General features: G+C 43.4%; 1 protein-coding gene across 22 annotated transcripts in view; it reads left to right on the top strand.

Annotated features, from left to right (window-relative positions):
• The window catches only part of ncor1 (nuclear receptor corepressor 1), a 171,226-nt gene that overhangs the window by 10,104 nt on the left and 144,137 nt on the right, over positions 1-16,985 (top strand). For 19 of the 22 annotated variants that reach the window (XM_055657487.1, XM_055657486.1, XM_055657496.1 and 16 more), the window contains exons 2-4: positions 4,785-4,965; positions 7,149-7,270; positions 10,566-10,755. In XM_055657487.1, the coding sequence (XP_055513462.1) occupies positions 4,858-4,965; positions 7,149-7,270; positions 10,566-10,755 (420 nt within the window). In that variant the 5' untranslated portion in view covers positions 4,785-4,857. The remainder of the gene's footprint in view (positions 1-4,784; positions 4,966-7,148; positions 7,271-10,565; positions 10,756-16,985) is intronic. The other 3 variants (XM_055657492.1, XM_055657491.1, XM_055657489.1) reach the window with 1 other exon arrangement.

Here is a 16,985-nt window from a genome sequence, read left to right as displayed (position 1 = left end):
GCAGGCAGGTGGGACTAAGGGGAAAAAAATTTGTTCGGCACGGACTTGTAGGACCGAGATGGCCTGTTTCCGTGCTGTAATTGTTATATGGTTATATGGTTGTTACATGGTTACATCTGACAAGGTCCCTCATGATCTAGAAGATTAAGATGCATAGGATCCATGGTGACTTGACAATTTGGATTAAGAACTGACTTACCTATAGAAGACAGTGTCGTGGTAGAAGGGTGTTATTGTGACTGGAGGTCTGTGCCAGGACCTCGGTTGTTTGTGATAGATATAAACGACTTGAACAAAAATTGGTTAGTTAGTATGTTTGTTGAAAACACATAAATAGTTGAGTTGCAGACAGTGAGGAAAGCTGTCAAAGGATACAGCAGGATGTAGATCGGCCACAGAAATGGATGGAGAAATGTCGGATGGATTTTAAGGCATTGTTAAGACTTTAAGCCAAGTGTGAAGCATTGAGCTTGGGAGGTAAAATGTGAGGGGAAAGTATGCAGTTAATGGCAAGGTCCCAAGATATGGGATCCATGTCCATATCTCCCTAAAAGCAACAATATAGGTAGATAGTGGTAAAGAAGGTATATAGTATGCCTGCCTGCATTGGTCAGGACATTGAGATAAGAGCCAGGAAGTTAGGTTGTAGCTTTACAAAACTTTGAGTAGGCTGAATTTGCAGTACATGAAATCCTTGTTATAAATGGACGTGGGAGGGGAGGGGGGGGGGCGGGGGGGGGGGGGGGGGATGGTGTCCGTTATTGTCGATTGTCTGAGTAATAGAGTATCATTGTATAGATGGTGGTTAATACACAAAAGGACACAGAGTGCTCGGCAGGTCCAGCAACATCTCTGGAGAACATGGATAGGTGACATAGGTTGAGACCCTTCTTCAGGCTCGCAGTCTGGGCCTGATGAGTTGACTGCCCTGGCTTGCTGGTAGCCAAGGGAGAGGTGAGGATCAGCAGAGTTATTGACCCGCGGGTGGCGAGAGTGCGGGTAAGGGGTGGTGGCAGGTGCTGTCTATGATCGGCTGAGCAAGGGTTTGACCTTGAAGCAGCTGGCGAGGCGGTGCAAGCCTGGTTTGGAGGCGAAGGTCGGCAGGTCTGGCCTGGAAGCGGCTGGGGATGGCATCATTAGCCCGGCCTGACTGAGAGTCAGTTGGACTGGTCTGAAAGCAGTCAGGGTGGTGGCGCGGGTCGGCGGCAGCTTCAGTGGTCATTGACACTGCATCTCCAGGTGCTGCTGCGGGTCTTGGTCTCGTTGCCGTCGGGTGTGCGGAGTGATCCAGTGGTGGGTCTCGACCAAAAACATCACATACCAATGCTCTCCAGAGATTCTGAGTTACTCCATCGCTTTGTATCCTTCATCATTGCACAGGTGTCGGTCATTGCATGTCGATTTCAATTCCCTCCACAGTATAACTAGCAGCATGTGTTCTTAAAGAGACACATGTGTCTGATTATGGTGGGGACTCCGTCCGCTATAACCAAAATTGTTATAAAAAGGTCTGTAATAATGATGGTTTACTGTATTGTGTGCAGTTCTAGTTGTCCCATTTCAAGGAGGTAGTAGATACCTTGAAGAAGGTACAGAAGAGGTTTGGTATTGGTTTATTATTGTCACATGTACCAAGATACATAGAAACATTTTGTATGCATGCTATCCAGTCAAATCATACCATACTTGAGCATAATCAAGCCATACCCAAGGTTTACTAGGATGCTGTCTGGATTAATGGGTATTAGTTATAAGGAATGGTTGGACAGACTTGGATTGTTTTCGTTGGAGGCTGAGGGGTGACCTTGATAGTTCATAAAATGATGAGAGGAATCGATAGGGCGGACAATCAGAACCTTTTTCCCAGGGTGGAAATGTCAAAGACTAGAAGGCATAGCTTTAAGGTGTGACGGGGAACATTTTAATGGAGATATGTGAGGCAGGATATTTTACACAGAAGGTGCTTGGTACCCAGAACACGCTGCCAATAGTGGTGGTAGAAGCAGATATAATAGTGGCGTTTAAGAGGCTTTTGGATAGGCTCATGAAGATGGGTGGATATGGATCATGTGTAGGCAAAGATTAGTTTAACATGGCACAAACATTGTGGGCTGAAGGGCTTGTTTTTGTGCTGTAATGTTCTATGTCCTTTGCTATCTATGACTCCCAATTTGAATATCATCTGAAAATCTACTAATCAGGCTACCTACATTTTTGTATATTGTAAACAACAATCGTTCCAGCATTGATTTCAGCGATGCATCCATGGTTATAGATTACAGTCAGAAAAATGCACATCCCTCTTTTGTCTCCCATCACCAAATTGCATTTGGATCCAGATTGCCAACACATCTCAGATCCCTTGTGCCTTAACCCCCTAGACCAGGGGTGTCAAGCTCGTGTCCCGCGGACCGGATGGGGCCGCGAAGGGGTCCGATCCGGCCCACGGGATTTCCCCGATGCCAGAGCGGGCTGCAGCTGTCCGCGATGCCAGATCAGACTGCATTGGCACGATCCGGCGCGCATAAAGACGCATTTTGCCCATGTCCTAAAATGAGTTAAAATGCGTTTGACGCCCCTGACCTAGACTAACATACCATTTGAGTTAATCTTGTTAAAAACTTTGCTGAAATCGATATGTCACCGTTTTTTCCCTTCATTGATTTTCTTAGTTACATTCTCCAAAAAACACCAGATGTGTGAATATGATCTCCCATGTACTAAACCATGCTAACTCCTAATCTGTCTCAACCTTGCCAAGTGAACACAAATTTTGCTCCTCAGAATCAGTAACAGCTTAACTACTCAATGCACTGGCCTGTAGTTTCCAGGCTTATTTTACTACTCTTTTTGAGCAAGATCCAAAATTATCTTTCCTCCAATTATCTTCAAATTCACCTGTGGCTAATGGAGATATAAACCTCAACAGACTTTTATGCCATGTACATCCCTCGTGCACCTGACATGTGCTTCCTATTTCCTGACCAAAGAGCATTTTTAATGTTTGCCTTCATTGGCTAGGGCATTGAATACAAAAGCATGGAGCTCTTGGCACAACTTTATAAAACATTGAAGATAGACACAAAAAGCTGGCGTAACCCAGTATGTCAGTCAGCATCTCTGGAGAAAAGGATCCCAATGGTGGAAGTTTCGATCGAGACCTTCTTCACCACACATTCATCTGTCCTATCTTCCTTTATCTGTTCATGTGGCAAAGGGATGTGCTCAGATAGAGAAGGTAAATTCAACAAATTAACTCCCTAAATTCCTTTTGCAAAAACATCACCCTTCTTAATGTTTCGTTATACAAGGAAAGGTCTGAACTGCTCAATGGTCACATTCATTAGCACTGTGGGTAGGTGCCCCACGAGTTCCCTGCTGATCAGACAGACCTTTCTAATACGATGACTAGGGTGGTTCTAGGCATGGATGAGAGGGTTTCTGTTGTGATCATTAATTATTACATGAGTACCTCCCCCGATGCGGACTGACACAGGTGATTCAGCAAAACGATGAAAAATCCCAGGTCTGCCTCTAAGATTTTTAGGTGTATCATTGCTGATATGTAATTAATGCATTGGAGTTTAATGGACTACAGCATAAACATGTTTGCACATATGTGGAAACACCAGGTTGTTTCCTGGGGATTTCATGTTGAAATGTCCGTAAGGAGAGACTGGATGTCCTACCTTGTTTAGGCTGGCGGTTCGAGGATTTGGGGGGAGGGGTGGGTCAAATAAATTAAAGTTTATTATAATTAGCAGCGCTCTTGTGAGTATTACGGTAGATCATCAGTGTTTGGCCCCAAAGTCGATGTATCTGGTGACTGAGGCTTGCAAAAGAGCATTTTTAATGTTTGCTTCTCGGCAAACATTTGAATCAAAAGCATGGAGCTCTTGGCACAACTGTATAAAACAAGTGCTAGACACAAAAAGCTAGGATTAGTACAGTCAGCATCTTGGCATAGACATGGTGCGTTTCAATCGACTTTCCCATCTTCAGACTGAGAGTATTTGACTCAAGAGATATAGAAGGTCTATAGAATAATTGAATGAAAGATATGAAAACAGCAACGATGAATGATCAAGGAAATTAGTTCCTCATGGTAAAAGATAGTGTGGGGTAAGATAACGAGTTAGCACGGAGATGTGGACGATGACCAGGCTAATGGAGAGAGAGAGGGGCTGCAGGTGGGAGAGCAAAGGACTGCATGGTGTTCAGCAAAACGATAATCCCAGTCTTTTTTTAGATTGGTTTTGATGGAATAGAAAATGACATGGTGGCTTGATACAGGGCATGATGCACATATTGGAAAATGACTGACACTCCAAAAAATGTAAGGAGAGTTCAGGATGTCCCCTCCGGGCAAGGTTCCAGGATTTGGGGGCGGAGGGCGACATACTGATTAGTCAACCCTAGCAGCGGTGTGCGATTCAGATCATACCTTCCCCCAGTGGTATGTATCAGGACTGGTAATTGCAAAACATTTAAGATACATCTCGGCAAACATTTGAATCACCAAGGCATGGTAGTCTACGGACCAAGTGCTAGAAAATAGGATTAGTACTGATAGTTGGCATAGACACGGTGCCCTGAAAGGACTTTTCCTGTTGTATTTGACTCTGACTCTATGTGTATTTGCTGGTCAGAACAACAGTTAATCGGTGAGATTAGTTCCTCATGGTAAAAGATAGTTGGGAAAAGATGATTAGCACGGAGATGTGGACAAAGCTAATGCAAGCTGAGGTGGGACATATGGCTGATGGTTCTGGTTTTTTTTTTAGGTGTTTTTCTGGAAAGATGATGACATGGTGGCTTGATTCGCAGGATGCACTTGAATGACTGACACTCCAAAAAATGTCAAGTTCAGGTTACCCCTCCGGGCAAGGCCCCTTTGGTGCGGATGCGACCCGTTACCCTGCTCATGCGATTCAGTATACCTTCTCCAGTGGTAGGCATCAACAGGTAGGTAAAAGATTTTATCTGAAATAGCAGGTGCTACAGCCTGGATTGTTTTTTCTGTTGCAGGTTTTCATATTGAATTAATTAAGTAGAATATACACTCTGTTATCTGGCACACATTGAACTTGATAGATGCTCGTTAATCCAATTTGCGATTACCCCAATGTGAGAGCCTGCCACTGCCTGACAGTCGTTTGGCTGCTGCTTCGGAAGTGCTGATTAGTGGAGAAAACTGCTTAGTGTTGTGTTGCAAGACTGAGATTTTACTGTCATGGTAGACCTGCGGGAGTTTTCTTCAGGTGCTCCAGTTTCCTCCCACACTCTAAAGACTTACAAGTTTGTAGGCAAATTAGAAACATAGAAAATAGGTGCAGGAGGAGGTCATTCGGCCCTTCGAGCCAGCACCGCCATTCATTGTGATCATGGCTGATCACATTGGCTTGGTAAAATTGTAATCTGAGCCTAGTGTATTTAGGATAGTGTTAGTGTGCGGGGATCGTAGGTCCGTAGCCTTGCCAGGTCATCTGGTTTCCCGGAACAACAGAAGACACATGATAATGATACAACAATACACCTCTGATCCATTAACTATACCTCTCCAGTCTTTCTGAAGCTCCATGTACTGCTAGATATTTAAATTAAAAAAACATTAAATGTAAATTAAATTTACCGAAAATGTGTATCTTCTGCCCAACTGGAGTGGGGAAAGAGGGAATAACTGGAGAGGAAATGGTCCTTTGATTATGTCGGCTGCATTTCTGAGGCAGCATGAAGTCTGGATGGAGGAGGAAGGCCGATGTGTGTGATGGACTGGGCTACATCCACACAACCCTGCAATTTCTTACAGTCTTGAGGACGGCTATTAATAGGTAGAGAGTTCCAAACCAAGCTGTGATGCTTCCAATGGGATGGTTTCTAGGTTGCATTTGGAAAAAGCTGGTAAGTGTCATTGGAGAGCTGCCTTGGACTTCTGAGGAAGCTGAGGTGGTGTGCCATCTTAGCCATAGCTTCATCGCGGATGTCCAGGACAAATTGTTCATGATATTTACACCTCTGAATGCATCTTTTAGTGTGCATAAAAATTAAATGTGAAATTTGTTGTATTATAGGATTAAATAAAAGCCAACAAAGGGTAGGGAGGGGTCATACAGCTTTGAAACTGGCCTTTTGACGTATTGAGTCAGCACCCACCTTTGACCATCCATTTTACATGAATCCTATTTTTTATTCTCTGCATATCCTCAAACTCTCTTCTCCCTACCCCTGCTACCCAAGATTCTGCACACGTACCAATTTACAGAGGCCAGTTAACCTACCAGCTCACACATGGGAAAACCCACATTGTACCAAAGACATTGTGAGACCCCGACAGACCCCAGGACCCAGGTCTCTGCCACTGTGAGGCATTTGTTCTAATATCTGCAGCACTGTGCTGCTCCAGGAAGTCTCGGGAGCACAAGTCTGTGAAAACAGTAACACATAAAGGTCACACAGTGCTGAAATAACTCAGTGAAATAACCCTTAGGGTTTCGGCCCGAAACATTGACTATTTCCTTTGCTCCATAGGTGCTGCGTTTCTCCGCACTTTTGTCTACCTTCCTGCAAAAGTTAATGCTTTGGGCAACTTTCCCACAAAGTTAAGGGTTAAACTCGTTTTTTTCACATAACGATGGGTGCTTTAGGAACATAACATCTTTTTCAACCAGTGGAGACCTCTACCTTCAGGAGCTGGCAGAACACAATGGGCAGGGTGTCAGTGTTTGACAGCATCGTGAAAGTGGTTCCTCAGAGTGCTCTGGTTTCTTCCCACATCCCCAACATGTAGTGCAGTGCAGGCTAATTGGCAACTATAAATTATATGACCGTGGTGGTTAATCAGAATTAAGGGCAATTAACAGGCAATTAAGGGTCAAGGTTGCAGGGAAATACATGAGGGCTGGAATGAATAGGATTGCTCATAGCCAGCATCAGCTCCTGGACCAAATAACTGTCGCAAATAAAAAATAAAATAGTATCTTTATGGATCTAGTACGATGTAGCTTCTCTATCCGTTAGGTTAATGGGAAATGTGGTCCTCATCACGTTACCTGCTGTTTTGGCTGCATGCAGCATTACAAGTGTTTCATTATTCAGTTGCATGCCATGCTGATTAACACAAAATCTGATTGCGGGCTGTTATTTTGCAGGAGTTTGCAGTTCCAGATTATCGTTCTCACCTTCAGGATTCGCAACTCTTGCAGCAACAGCAGCATCAGCAACTCCGAAGACGACCTTCCCTGCTTTCAGAGTTCCATCCAGCCTCTGACAGGTTAGTGATTTTTAACTTGCATTTAAAGAATCAGGAATCGTCCTTTTTATGGTTCATTTTTCTTCTTGCTGAAAGGAAAATTGTTTAATAATTAAAAAAAGTACTAGGAATAGGTGATGTGGCCTATTGCTGCTGCTCTGAGAATGTGCTGGGCTGAGGACAGATTATCAAAATGTAGGCCCAGGATTATGACTAGACTGCCATCCTGCCAATGATGCACCCTTGACTTTCTCTTCCTGCACTCAACAATCATCTCCTTGGTCTAGTTAATGACAAAAGCAGGATTTTTGTTCTAGATTATATAATAGAAACATAGAAAATAGGTGCAGGATGAGGCCATTTGGCCCTTCGAGCCTGCACCGCCATTCAATATGATCATAGCTGATCATCCACAATCACTAATCCTTGCCTGGCTTCTACCCATTTCCCTTGATTCCGCTAGCCCCTAGAGCTCTATCTAACTCTCTTTTAAATTCATCCCGTGAATTGGCCTCCACTACCTTCTGCAGCAGAGAATTCCACAAATTCACAACTCTCAGGGTGAAAAAGTTTTTTCTCATCTCAGTTTTAAATAATTAGATTATTGATCTTCCTTCTGTACTCTGTACTCATACCATGTGAACTTTCTCAGCACTGCCTCCAATGTTGGCAAGTCCATCCTTAATAAGCTGACCAAAACTCCATGCGATATATCCACACGTGATCTCGCCAAACTTGTGTAAGGAGTAAGACTTACTGTACACGTGACAATAAACTAAATTAAACTTTGGTACTGCATTCCCAAGCAATGAAGATTTACCGGCTTCTGACTTTATCAACAAAATAACCTTGTTTCATATTATATTCTTTTGCCAATTTTTTTCCGCTCTCTTAACCTGCTACATCCCTTTGTAGACTTTGTGTCCTTTTCGTAATCTCCATACTGACTCTTATGATTGGACAAAATTATGTCCTCGAGGGTTGTAATTCCCAGATTATTCCCGGTGACTCTTGCTAGTGAGGGTTGGAATAGAAAGATGGCGATGGGTGAGTTCTGGCAGGATTTTTGATTTTTGTACCATCTCTTCAGGGGCAGTGGGTGGATGACCTGTACAAGGAGACGGGTTACGCCTGAACTGCAGGGGAACCAATATCCTGGTGGGCAGTTTTTCCAGTGTTACTCGGGAAGATAGAGATTGACAGGGACCAGGAATCTTCCAGGGACCAGGTGGCGTGAGGCAGGTGGAAGGCTGGAAGTTGATACAGAAGTCAATAACAGCAAGTTCAGTAGGCAGGAGGACGTCAGGGAGTCAGGATGCTATGTCACCAGGCTAATAAAGATGAAGACATTTCCATCAGAGCCTCAGCAATTTCCTCCCTTCTCATAGCGCCCCTGGATAGATCCCATCAGGCCCTGGGCTTTCTCCACCTTAATCTTTAACTCTTCCTTCTTCCTGATACAAATGTTTCAGAGTATTAGCGCACACCTCCACTAACTGTACGGAATCAAGGAATATAGGGAAAAAGCAGGAACAGGGTACTGATTTTGGATGTTACACAAAAAAGCTGGAGAACCTCAGCGGGTGCAGCAGCATCTATGGAGCGAAGGAAATAGGCAACGTTTCGGGCCGAAACCCTTCAGACTGATCAACAAAATAACCTTGGGGACAAGAAAGGGAAAAGGAGGAGTAGCTTTTGCCAAATTTTTTTCAGGGGGGCTCGCTCTCTTAAACCTGCTACATCCCTTTGGAGACTTTGGGAGACAGCAAGGACTCCATACAAAACTGGGAGAATTCGATGTTCATGCCCCCGGGATGCAGACTCCCCAAACGGAATATGAGGTGCTGTTCCTCCAGTTTCCGGTGCTGCTCGCTCTAGCCATGATGCAGACCCAGGACAGACAGTTCGGAGCGGAGTGGGCGGGGGAGTTGAAGTGCTGAGCCACCGGGAGGTCAGCTTGGTTATTGCGGACCGAGCGGAGGTCAGGGGCGAAACGTCGCCCAACCTCCGCTTGGTCTCACCGATATAGATCTGCTGACATCTAGAGCAGCGGACGCAATAGATGAGGTTGGAAGAGATGCAGGTAAACCTCTGTCGCACCTGGAACGATTGCTTGGGTCCTTGAACGGAGTCGAGGGGGAGGTAAAGGGACAAGTGTTGCATCTCTTGCGGTTGCAAGGGAAAGTGCCCGGGGAGGGGGTGGACCGAGAGGGAAGGGAAGAATTGACAAGGGAGGTATGGAGGGAGCGGTCTTTGCGGAAGGCAGATATGGGGGGAGATGGGAAGATGTGGCGAGTAGTGGGGTCACGTTGGAGGTGGCGAAACTGACGGAGGATTACTTTTTGTATGTGACGGCTGGTGGGGTGAAAGGTGAGGACTAGGGGGACTCGGCCCTTGTTGCGAGTGCGGGGATGGGGAGAGAGAGCAGTGTTGCGGGGTATGGAAGAGACCCTGGTGCGAGCCTCATTTATGGTGGAGGAGGGGAACCCCCGTTCCCTGAATAGTGAGGACATTTCAGATGTCCTGGTGTGGAACGCCTCATCCGTGGAGCAGATGCGGCGTAGACGGAGGAATTGGGAGTAGGGGATGGAGTCCTTACAGGAAGCAGGATTTAAATACTGATTTTGGATGGTCAGTCATGATCATATTGAATGGCGGTGCTGGCTCGAAGGGTCGAATGGCCTACTCTTGCACCTATTTTCTATGTTTCTATCCTCCACATCCTTCTCCCTGGTGATTACTGACAAGAAGTGTTTCTTATCCATGGCTCCACGCTTACAATTTCCGTTGGTCATTAAGGGGACTTGCTCTTTTCCTTGCTACCCTTTTGCTTCTAATATGTGTAGAAGATTTGGGGATTTTCCTGAATTCTGCTTGTCAAGCCTTCATGACTTTTTTAACCCTCCTAACCAGTTCTCTCCTATATGCTCTCTCTCTCAAATTCCAAGGATACCAATTGTCTATATTGAAATATGGCTCCCTCTTTTTCCGATTAATTTCAATTACTTTTCTTCAATTTCCTTTGTCAAACAAGATTCCTTAATCTTGCCCTTACAGGGACATGCTGACTCTAAACTCTGACTATTTGGCTTTTCAACTAGTTTTTTGCATTCTCTCCAACAACTGCTCCAAAGGCCAGGTTTTACCAGGTTCTGTATTGTAGAATTGGAATCAGCCCTCTCCCAACATAAGATCCTGACTCTAGTTCTTTTCCATGACTACATTAAAATTCTACACGGGCTTGAGATTATTGATTTGTCTACTCAGTTCTTCATTGAAGAGACTAATTCATTTGGGAAAATGATTTGTTTTTCAGGCCTCAAGAGAGGAGAAGTGGCTATGATCAGTCATACCATAGCGTGGCTGGCCAGCCTGATCACGATTCACTGGAAACCAAACGTCCACGACTTGAACAGGTACCTGAACCCCACTTTCAGCGTGCTACAGTACTGCCCCTAGTGCACCCTGTCCCAGAGGGGCTTCGAGCACCCACAGAGGTGAAGAAGGTAAGTGCTGGTTGATAGAGTAGGCAGCACTATAGATGGTGTATTCATTTAAAATATATAATCTTCGAGCCTATATGTATGCAACTCGGTGAAATAAGCTAAAACGTGGAATTACGCAGTTGTTATTTCGTTAGCACCTGGGAAAAATTACCCTTTTAAGTAGAAAAGCATTCAACAAAATATTTGGGTCCAAGCTTGGTGAGCTAACTTGCATTGTACGTTTGAGTGGATCTGAAAGACTTTTAAAATATTTTCAGCTTTCAAGTGCTTGTGTTTTTCCGTTTTAACTGAGTGAGAGTAAGCTTGGATTGTATAGATTTCACAGATTGTTTCAAATAATTTATTCTGTTGGTTGTTGGCAGTAAATGATTATACTAAAAAACTAAGCGTCATTCTTTGTAATGCTCTGAGTATTTCTTGGCATCCATACAGGTGTAGATTGGCAAATTCCCCTTTTCTTTTAATAGATGCATAGTACTGAATCTTTTCCGGCTTTTCCTTGAATAATTCTCATGGCTTTTGTATTGATTTGCCTTAATTTTCTGTTTCGTTCATTTTATTAAATCATAATCTCAGCCTCGTAAAATTGGCTTTTTCCCAGTTTGGAACATTTTACCCCAATCTATCGTCATCCGTTTCCTGTGGCAAACTTATGGTAATTATATCTTTTAACTGCACTTCCCTTTGCCCTGGGTCTCAGCATTAAGTCCAATGCTGCCCTCTCCCTTGCTGGTCTTGCAAGGTACTAATTAAAATTGGTCTAAAGCCTATACTTTTAAGGTGTTCAGCTCCTTGTATAATTTACCCTGTAGATTGGAACTGTTCCAATTCATGTTAAGAAAGTTAAAATCTTTAGCTATCCCTTTGTCCTGCCATTTTCTGCAAGCATGTTGGTCTTGCCCCTGTTGAGGTGCAACCTATCTGGCATATAGAGCTCCAGCCTTCCCCATGAATGATAATATAAATCTCCCCCCTTGCTCTAAGGGCTCCTGTTTTTAAAACTTAATAGTGCTAAATATCATAGGATAATACATAATTCTCATTGAGTGCGAGTGTTAGCTGAATCCAGGGAGGCCTTTTGTCCTGAAGCTTTGTTACTAAACCTCCGTGATAGCACTTGTAGATAGAATAGAGCTAGACATTTCAGTTCAGAACCAGCTCAAAATTTTAATCCATGTCTGTTTTCTCGCTATTTGAATTTTTATAGCTATACTAGTAAGGGTCCAATACCAAGGTAGAGACTCAGGAGACTGTAGATGCTGGAGACTGGAACAAAAAACAAACTGCTGGAGGACCTTAGTGGGACAAGTAACACTTTATTGAGTGAAATGGGCAGTTGGCATCTCAGGTCAAGAGCTTTCATCTGAAGAAGAGTCTCGACTGGAGATGTTACCTACCTATGTTCTCCAGGGATGCAGCCTGACCTGCTGAGTTACTCCAACACTTGTTGTCTGTTTTTGTAAACCAACATCTGCAGTTCCTAGTTTCTACCCTTCATCTGGACTGGATAGGGAGGGAGAGGTAGCCAGTATAACGAGGTGAGCGGGCGGGACAAGAGATGGCAGGAGACTGAGATGTGATAGATGGTAACATAGGATTGCAGATGATGGATATTTCCATCCTCTCCTTCACCCGAATCCATCAACAACCCACCTCTCCTCACCTGGGTGCACCTTTCCCTTGTCAGCTCTTGCCCCAGCGCCCTCGCCTCTATTCAGGCCATCTCCTCTCCATTCTTTCAGTCCAGGTAGATGATCTTGACCTGAAACATCGACAAATGCTGCTGACCTACTGAGTTCCTTCAGCAGTTTGTTGTTTACTCTGAAGGCAATCTGGTCTGGCAGGTATAGTTTCCCCAGCTATGCAACACATAAACAGGACCCTCAGCTCAACTTGTCGATGTTGACCAAGTTGTTCACCGAGCTAGTCCCGTTTGCCTGAATTTGCTCCATCTTCCTCCAAATCTTTCCTCTCATGTTTTTAAACATTGTAATTGTACTCTCCTCCATAGTTGCCTCTGGCAGCACGTTCCATATATGCACCACCCTCTGATCCCATTCAAATCTTTCCCCTCTCTTAAACCTGTGTCCTCTCGTTTGAGACTCTCCCACACTGGGGGAAAGACTGGACATTCACCTTATCTATGTCCCTCATGATATTATGAAGCTTTGAGGTCACCTCCTGTGCTCCAGGGAAACAAAACCCTAGCCTATCCACACCATCCATCTTGTTGCTCAAATCCTCCAGTCCCAGTAACATCCCCACAGGTACCCCCACTTTCCAGTTTAATAACGTAAAAGTTTAAAATTTCCAGATTAAAAATACAGTCGGTGCAACTTTCTATATACAATCTTATAAACGTGATTGAGTATCTCAAAGTTAAAGTTTTTTGACATAACAGATTGAGGGTAGGGCAGTGGGGGTTGTCTAAATGGACTTTAGTAAAGCAATTGACACGATCTCTCTGGTAGGCCGATCCAGATTTGTGAGAAAGTCTAGGCCCAGAGGCCATAGCCTCAGAATAGAGGACATACCTTTAGAAAGTAGATGAGAAGGAATATCTTTAGTCAGAGGGTGGTGATTCTGTGGAATTCATTGCCACAGACGGTGATGGAGGCCAAGTTATTGGGTGTTTTTAAGGTGGAGAATGACAGATTATTGATTAGTACGCATGTCAGGATTTATGGGGTGAAGAGGGGTTGAGAGGGAAAGATAGATCAGCCATGATTGAACTGGGGAGCAGACTTGATGGGCTGAAATGGCCTTATTCTGCTCCCAAAATTTATGTATTTATTAAGTCACTGTATTCATGATAAATTGATAGGTCAGATCCAAAACTGACTTGAATCTTAGGGTAATGGTGGAATTCAGCATCTGAATGAGAGGTTACATTTGTGTTTCATGATTCTGCTCATTTTGAACAAATTTACTTCAAGGTCAGTGTGACCACTTGCGGTAAGCATCTGACCAGAACGGGCTTCTTGTGTACCTTATCTGATGGTTAAGCATCAGAAGATAGTAAAGGTACAGTTTCCATGGATCATTGGGCATGATTATGTGGAATGGTGAGAAGGGTTACTGTGATGATTGTTGCAGTGTTGGTGGTGTGACTATCTTACGATCTTTAATTCTTAAGTTTTGCACATCAAGGTATCATGGAATCTGCCATGATGTCTCACTGTCCAGACCTGACCGCAGAGTGCAATCTGTTGCATGGGAATAGACCAATATTGAACCTAGGTTTAATTCTGATCTCCTGAGTGATGTGGATATATGATGGTTTCAGATTCCTTACAGTGAGGAGCATTTCAGGTGGGTAAGGCCATTAAGAAAGCTATCGAAATACTGGGTTTATTGGTAAAAATTATGGAAATGGGAAATACAATGGTGTATCTGTATGATTCTTTATTAAAGCCACCATTGTATGTATTCAATGTTAAACTCAACTATGTAAAGATTATTGATGGTATAACACGATAACTCTGGCCTGGTATGAGGATGTGAAAGTGGAACGTTCCCATTAAATGGGTTGACGAGATCATTTGATAAGAGAGGCTTAAAATTGAATTGGGATATGGAGAGGGAATAGAAATTTACATTCTGGTTGAGAGTGTGAAGCTGAATGGGAAGGTGGTATAGATAGACAGTAAAATCTGAGGGGTTTAGAATGCAGACCTGGGGAAATATCCACTTGTATGAAATGACATTGAATTTGCAGCACCGAGACAGCACTTGACCCAGTGAGTCCATAATATATTTTATGCTTCACAGAAACCATCTTTTCTGCCAAAGTCTATGGATTCTGCTAATTCCTCTGTTTTCACAGCTTCCCATCAAATGTGTCTCAGCAGTTCAACTCCGCTTACTCTGCGTGAGTGAGTTTCACATTCTCACCACTTTGGTAACGATGCTCTTCCTGAATTTTCCGTTCGATTTATCAGAGACCCTCATAGATTTGACCAGCATTTTGCCTATCTTCAAATCAAAACTTTAATAATTTTAAAAGAGCTAGCATGTCGCTCCTCAGCCAAATCAGTTTCTTGATGGGTAGAATTCTTGATTAACATAGAACAATGCAGCCCAGGAACCGGCCCTTCATCCCACAATGTCTGTGCCAAACATGATGCCCAGTTCACTAATCTTTCCATCCTGCACATAATCCATATCCTTCTAATTTCTGCATTTCATATCTGCCTCCACCACCGACCCTGGCAGCACGTTTCTGCCATCCACCATTCCTTATAGTAAAAAAAAAACTTGCCCCGCACATCTCCTTTAAACGTTGCCCCTCTCACCTTAATACTTTGACCTGGGGAGGGGGGGGAGAGAGATTCTGACTGAATCCAATCTATGCCTTCTATCAGGTCTCCCTTCAACTTCTGAAGTTCCAGAGAACACAATCCAAGGCTGTCCAAACTCTTATATCCAATACCCTCTAATTCAGGCCGCGTTCTGGTAAATATTTCTTGCACCCTCTCCAAAGCCTCCACATCCTTTTTGTAATGGGGCAATCAGATCTACACATAATGCTCCATATGAGACCAAACCAAAGCCCTATAAATCTTTAACATGAGTACCTGATTCTTGTACTCAATACCCTGATCTATGATGGAAAGTATACCATATACCTTCTTTACCACTCTACCGGTGTTGCACCTATCAGGGAGCTATGGACATAGACCATAGTGATTCTGGTATTATCTTCCGTAATTTTTTTTTCTGCATTTCCAGATCTACATTTTTAGTTGTTTACCGTAATCCTAAGGCTATTTACATTTAAAATCACTGCTTTTCAATTCAATTCCCCAGAAATGTACAAACACTTATTTATGGCCTTCATAATCTGTGTTATTAATTTCGGGTATTTCTATCTATGACTTAAATTCTTTCTTTCAAATTTATCTGAACAAGTTCTCTTGTTCCGAGGAGTAATGCAAAAGTCTAATAATGCAGATACTGGAATTTCAAAATCAAGACAAAAATGGCTTCTCTGCACAAGTTGCTTGACCCGTATAATATTTCCAGAATTTTATAGACTTTTTTTCATTTTCATTATCCCAAAGAGTATTTGGGTTTCTCATTATTCCTACCCAATCCACTAGTGTATACTTACCTACATTAAACTTGGTCTGCCAGTTATATTGCCAGTTTTATAATTATTTTAATATCTTCCCAAGTAAGAACTACATATCCTGAAAACACAACTAAAATTCGAAACTAGGCATCCAATTTCTGACTTCACACTGTTTCTATAAATTGTGGGCAACAATCCAAACGTTGATCTAGTTTATATCAGTTGACGCAAGAAACTGCAGAAACTGCATCTTTTGTAAAATATAAATTGCTGGCGGAACTCAGCAGCTCGTGCAGCATCTGGAGGGAATGGACAGACAGCGTTTCAGGCAAGGCCCTTCTGTAGATCTATACCGGTTGATAGTCTGACAACCTTCACCCCGACTCTGCCCTCAGCCAGCCTAACTACCCTTTTGAAGGTAGACACAAAATGCTGGAGTAACTCAGCGGGGCAGGCAGCATCTCTGGAGGGAAGGAATGGGTGATGTTTCGGGTCGAGACCCTTCTTCAGACTTTTGTGTCTACCTTCGACTTCAACCAGCATCTGCAATTCTTTTCTACTAACTACCTTTTCCATCTTTTTAAAAACCCAAAGATATTGATTTTAAACATTACTTGTCTGATGTTTGTTACCTCATCAAAGAATTCCTTGAGATTGATCAGTGGATTATTAGACTGGAAACCTCTATGTTACAATTGTACAAGACGTTGGTGAAGCTGTATTTTGAGTATTGTGTTCAGTTTGGTCGCCCTTCCATAGGAAGGGCGTTGTTAAGCTGCAAAGAGTGCAGATTTACAGGGATGTTACCAGTATTTGAGAGTCTGAGCTATAGGGAGAGGTTGGGCTTGCTAGAGCGCAGGAGGCTGAGGAGTGATCTTATAGGGGTACATAATATAATTGTGGGAATAGATAGGGTGAATGTACAGTCTTTTACCCACAGTAGGGAAATCAAGAACCAGAGGACATGGGTTTAACGTGAAAGGGGAAATATTTTCACTCAGAGGACTATAACAGCCTTTAAAAGACATTTGAACAGGTATATGTTTGGGGAATGTTTAGATGGATATGAGCCAAACGCAGACGGGGTCTAGTGTAGATGGGTCTGCGTGGGCAAGGTGGGCCAAAGGGCCTGTTTCCGTGTGGTATGACTCTCTGA

Source organism: Leucoraja erinacea, chromosome 28, assembly GCF_028641065.1.
Source record: "Leucoraja erinacea ecotype New England chromosome 28, Leri_hhj_1, whole genome shotgun sequence".
Classification (NCBI taxonomy): domain Eukaryota; kingdom Metazoa; phylum Chordata; class Chondrichthyes; order Rajiformes; family Rajidae; genus Leucoraja; species Leucoraja erinaceus.
The sequence above is the reverse complement of the archived record's forward strand: the minus strand, read 5'-3'. Positions and strand labels throughout refer to the sequence as shown.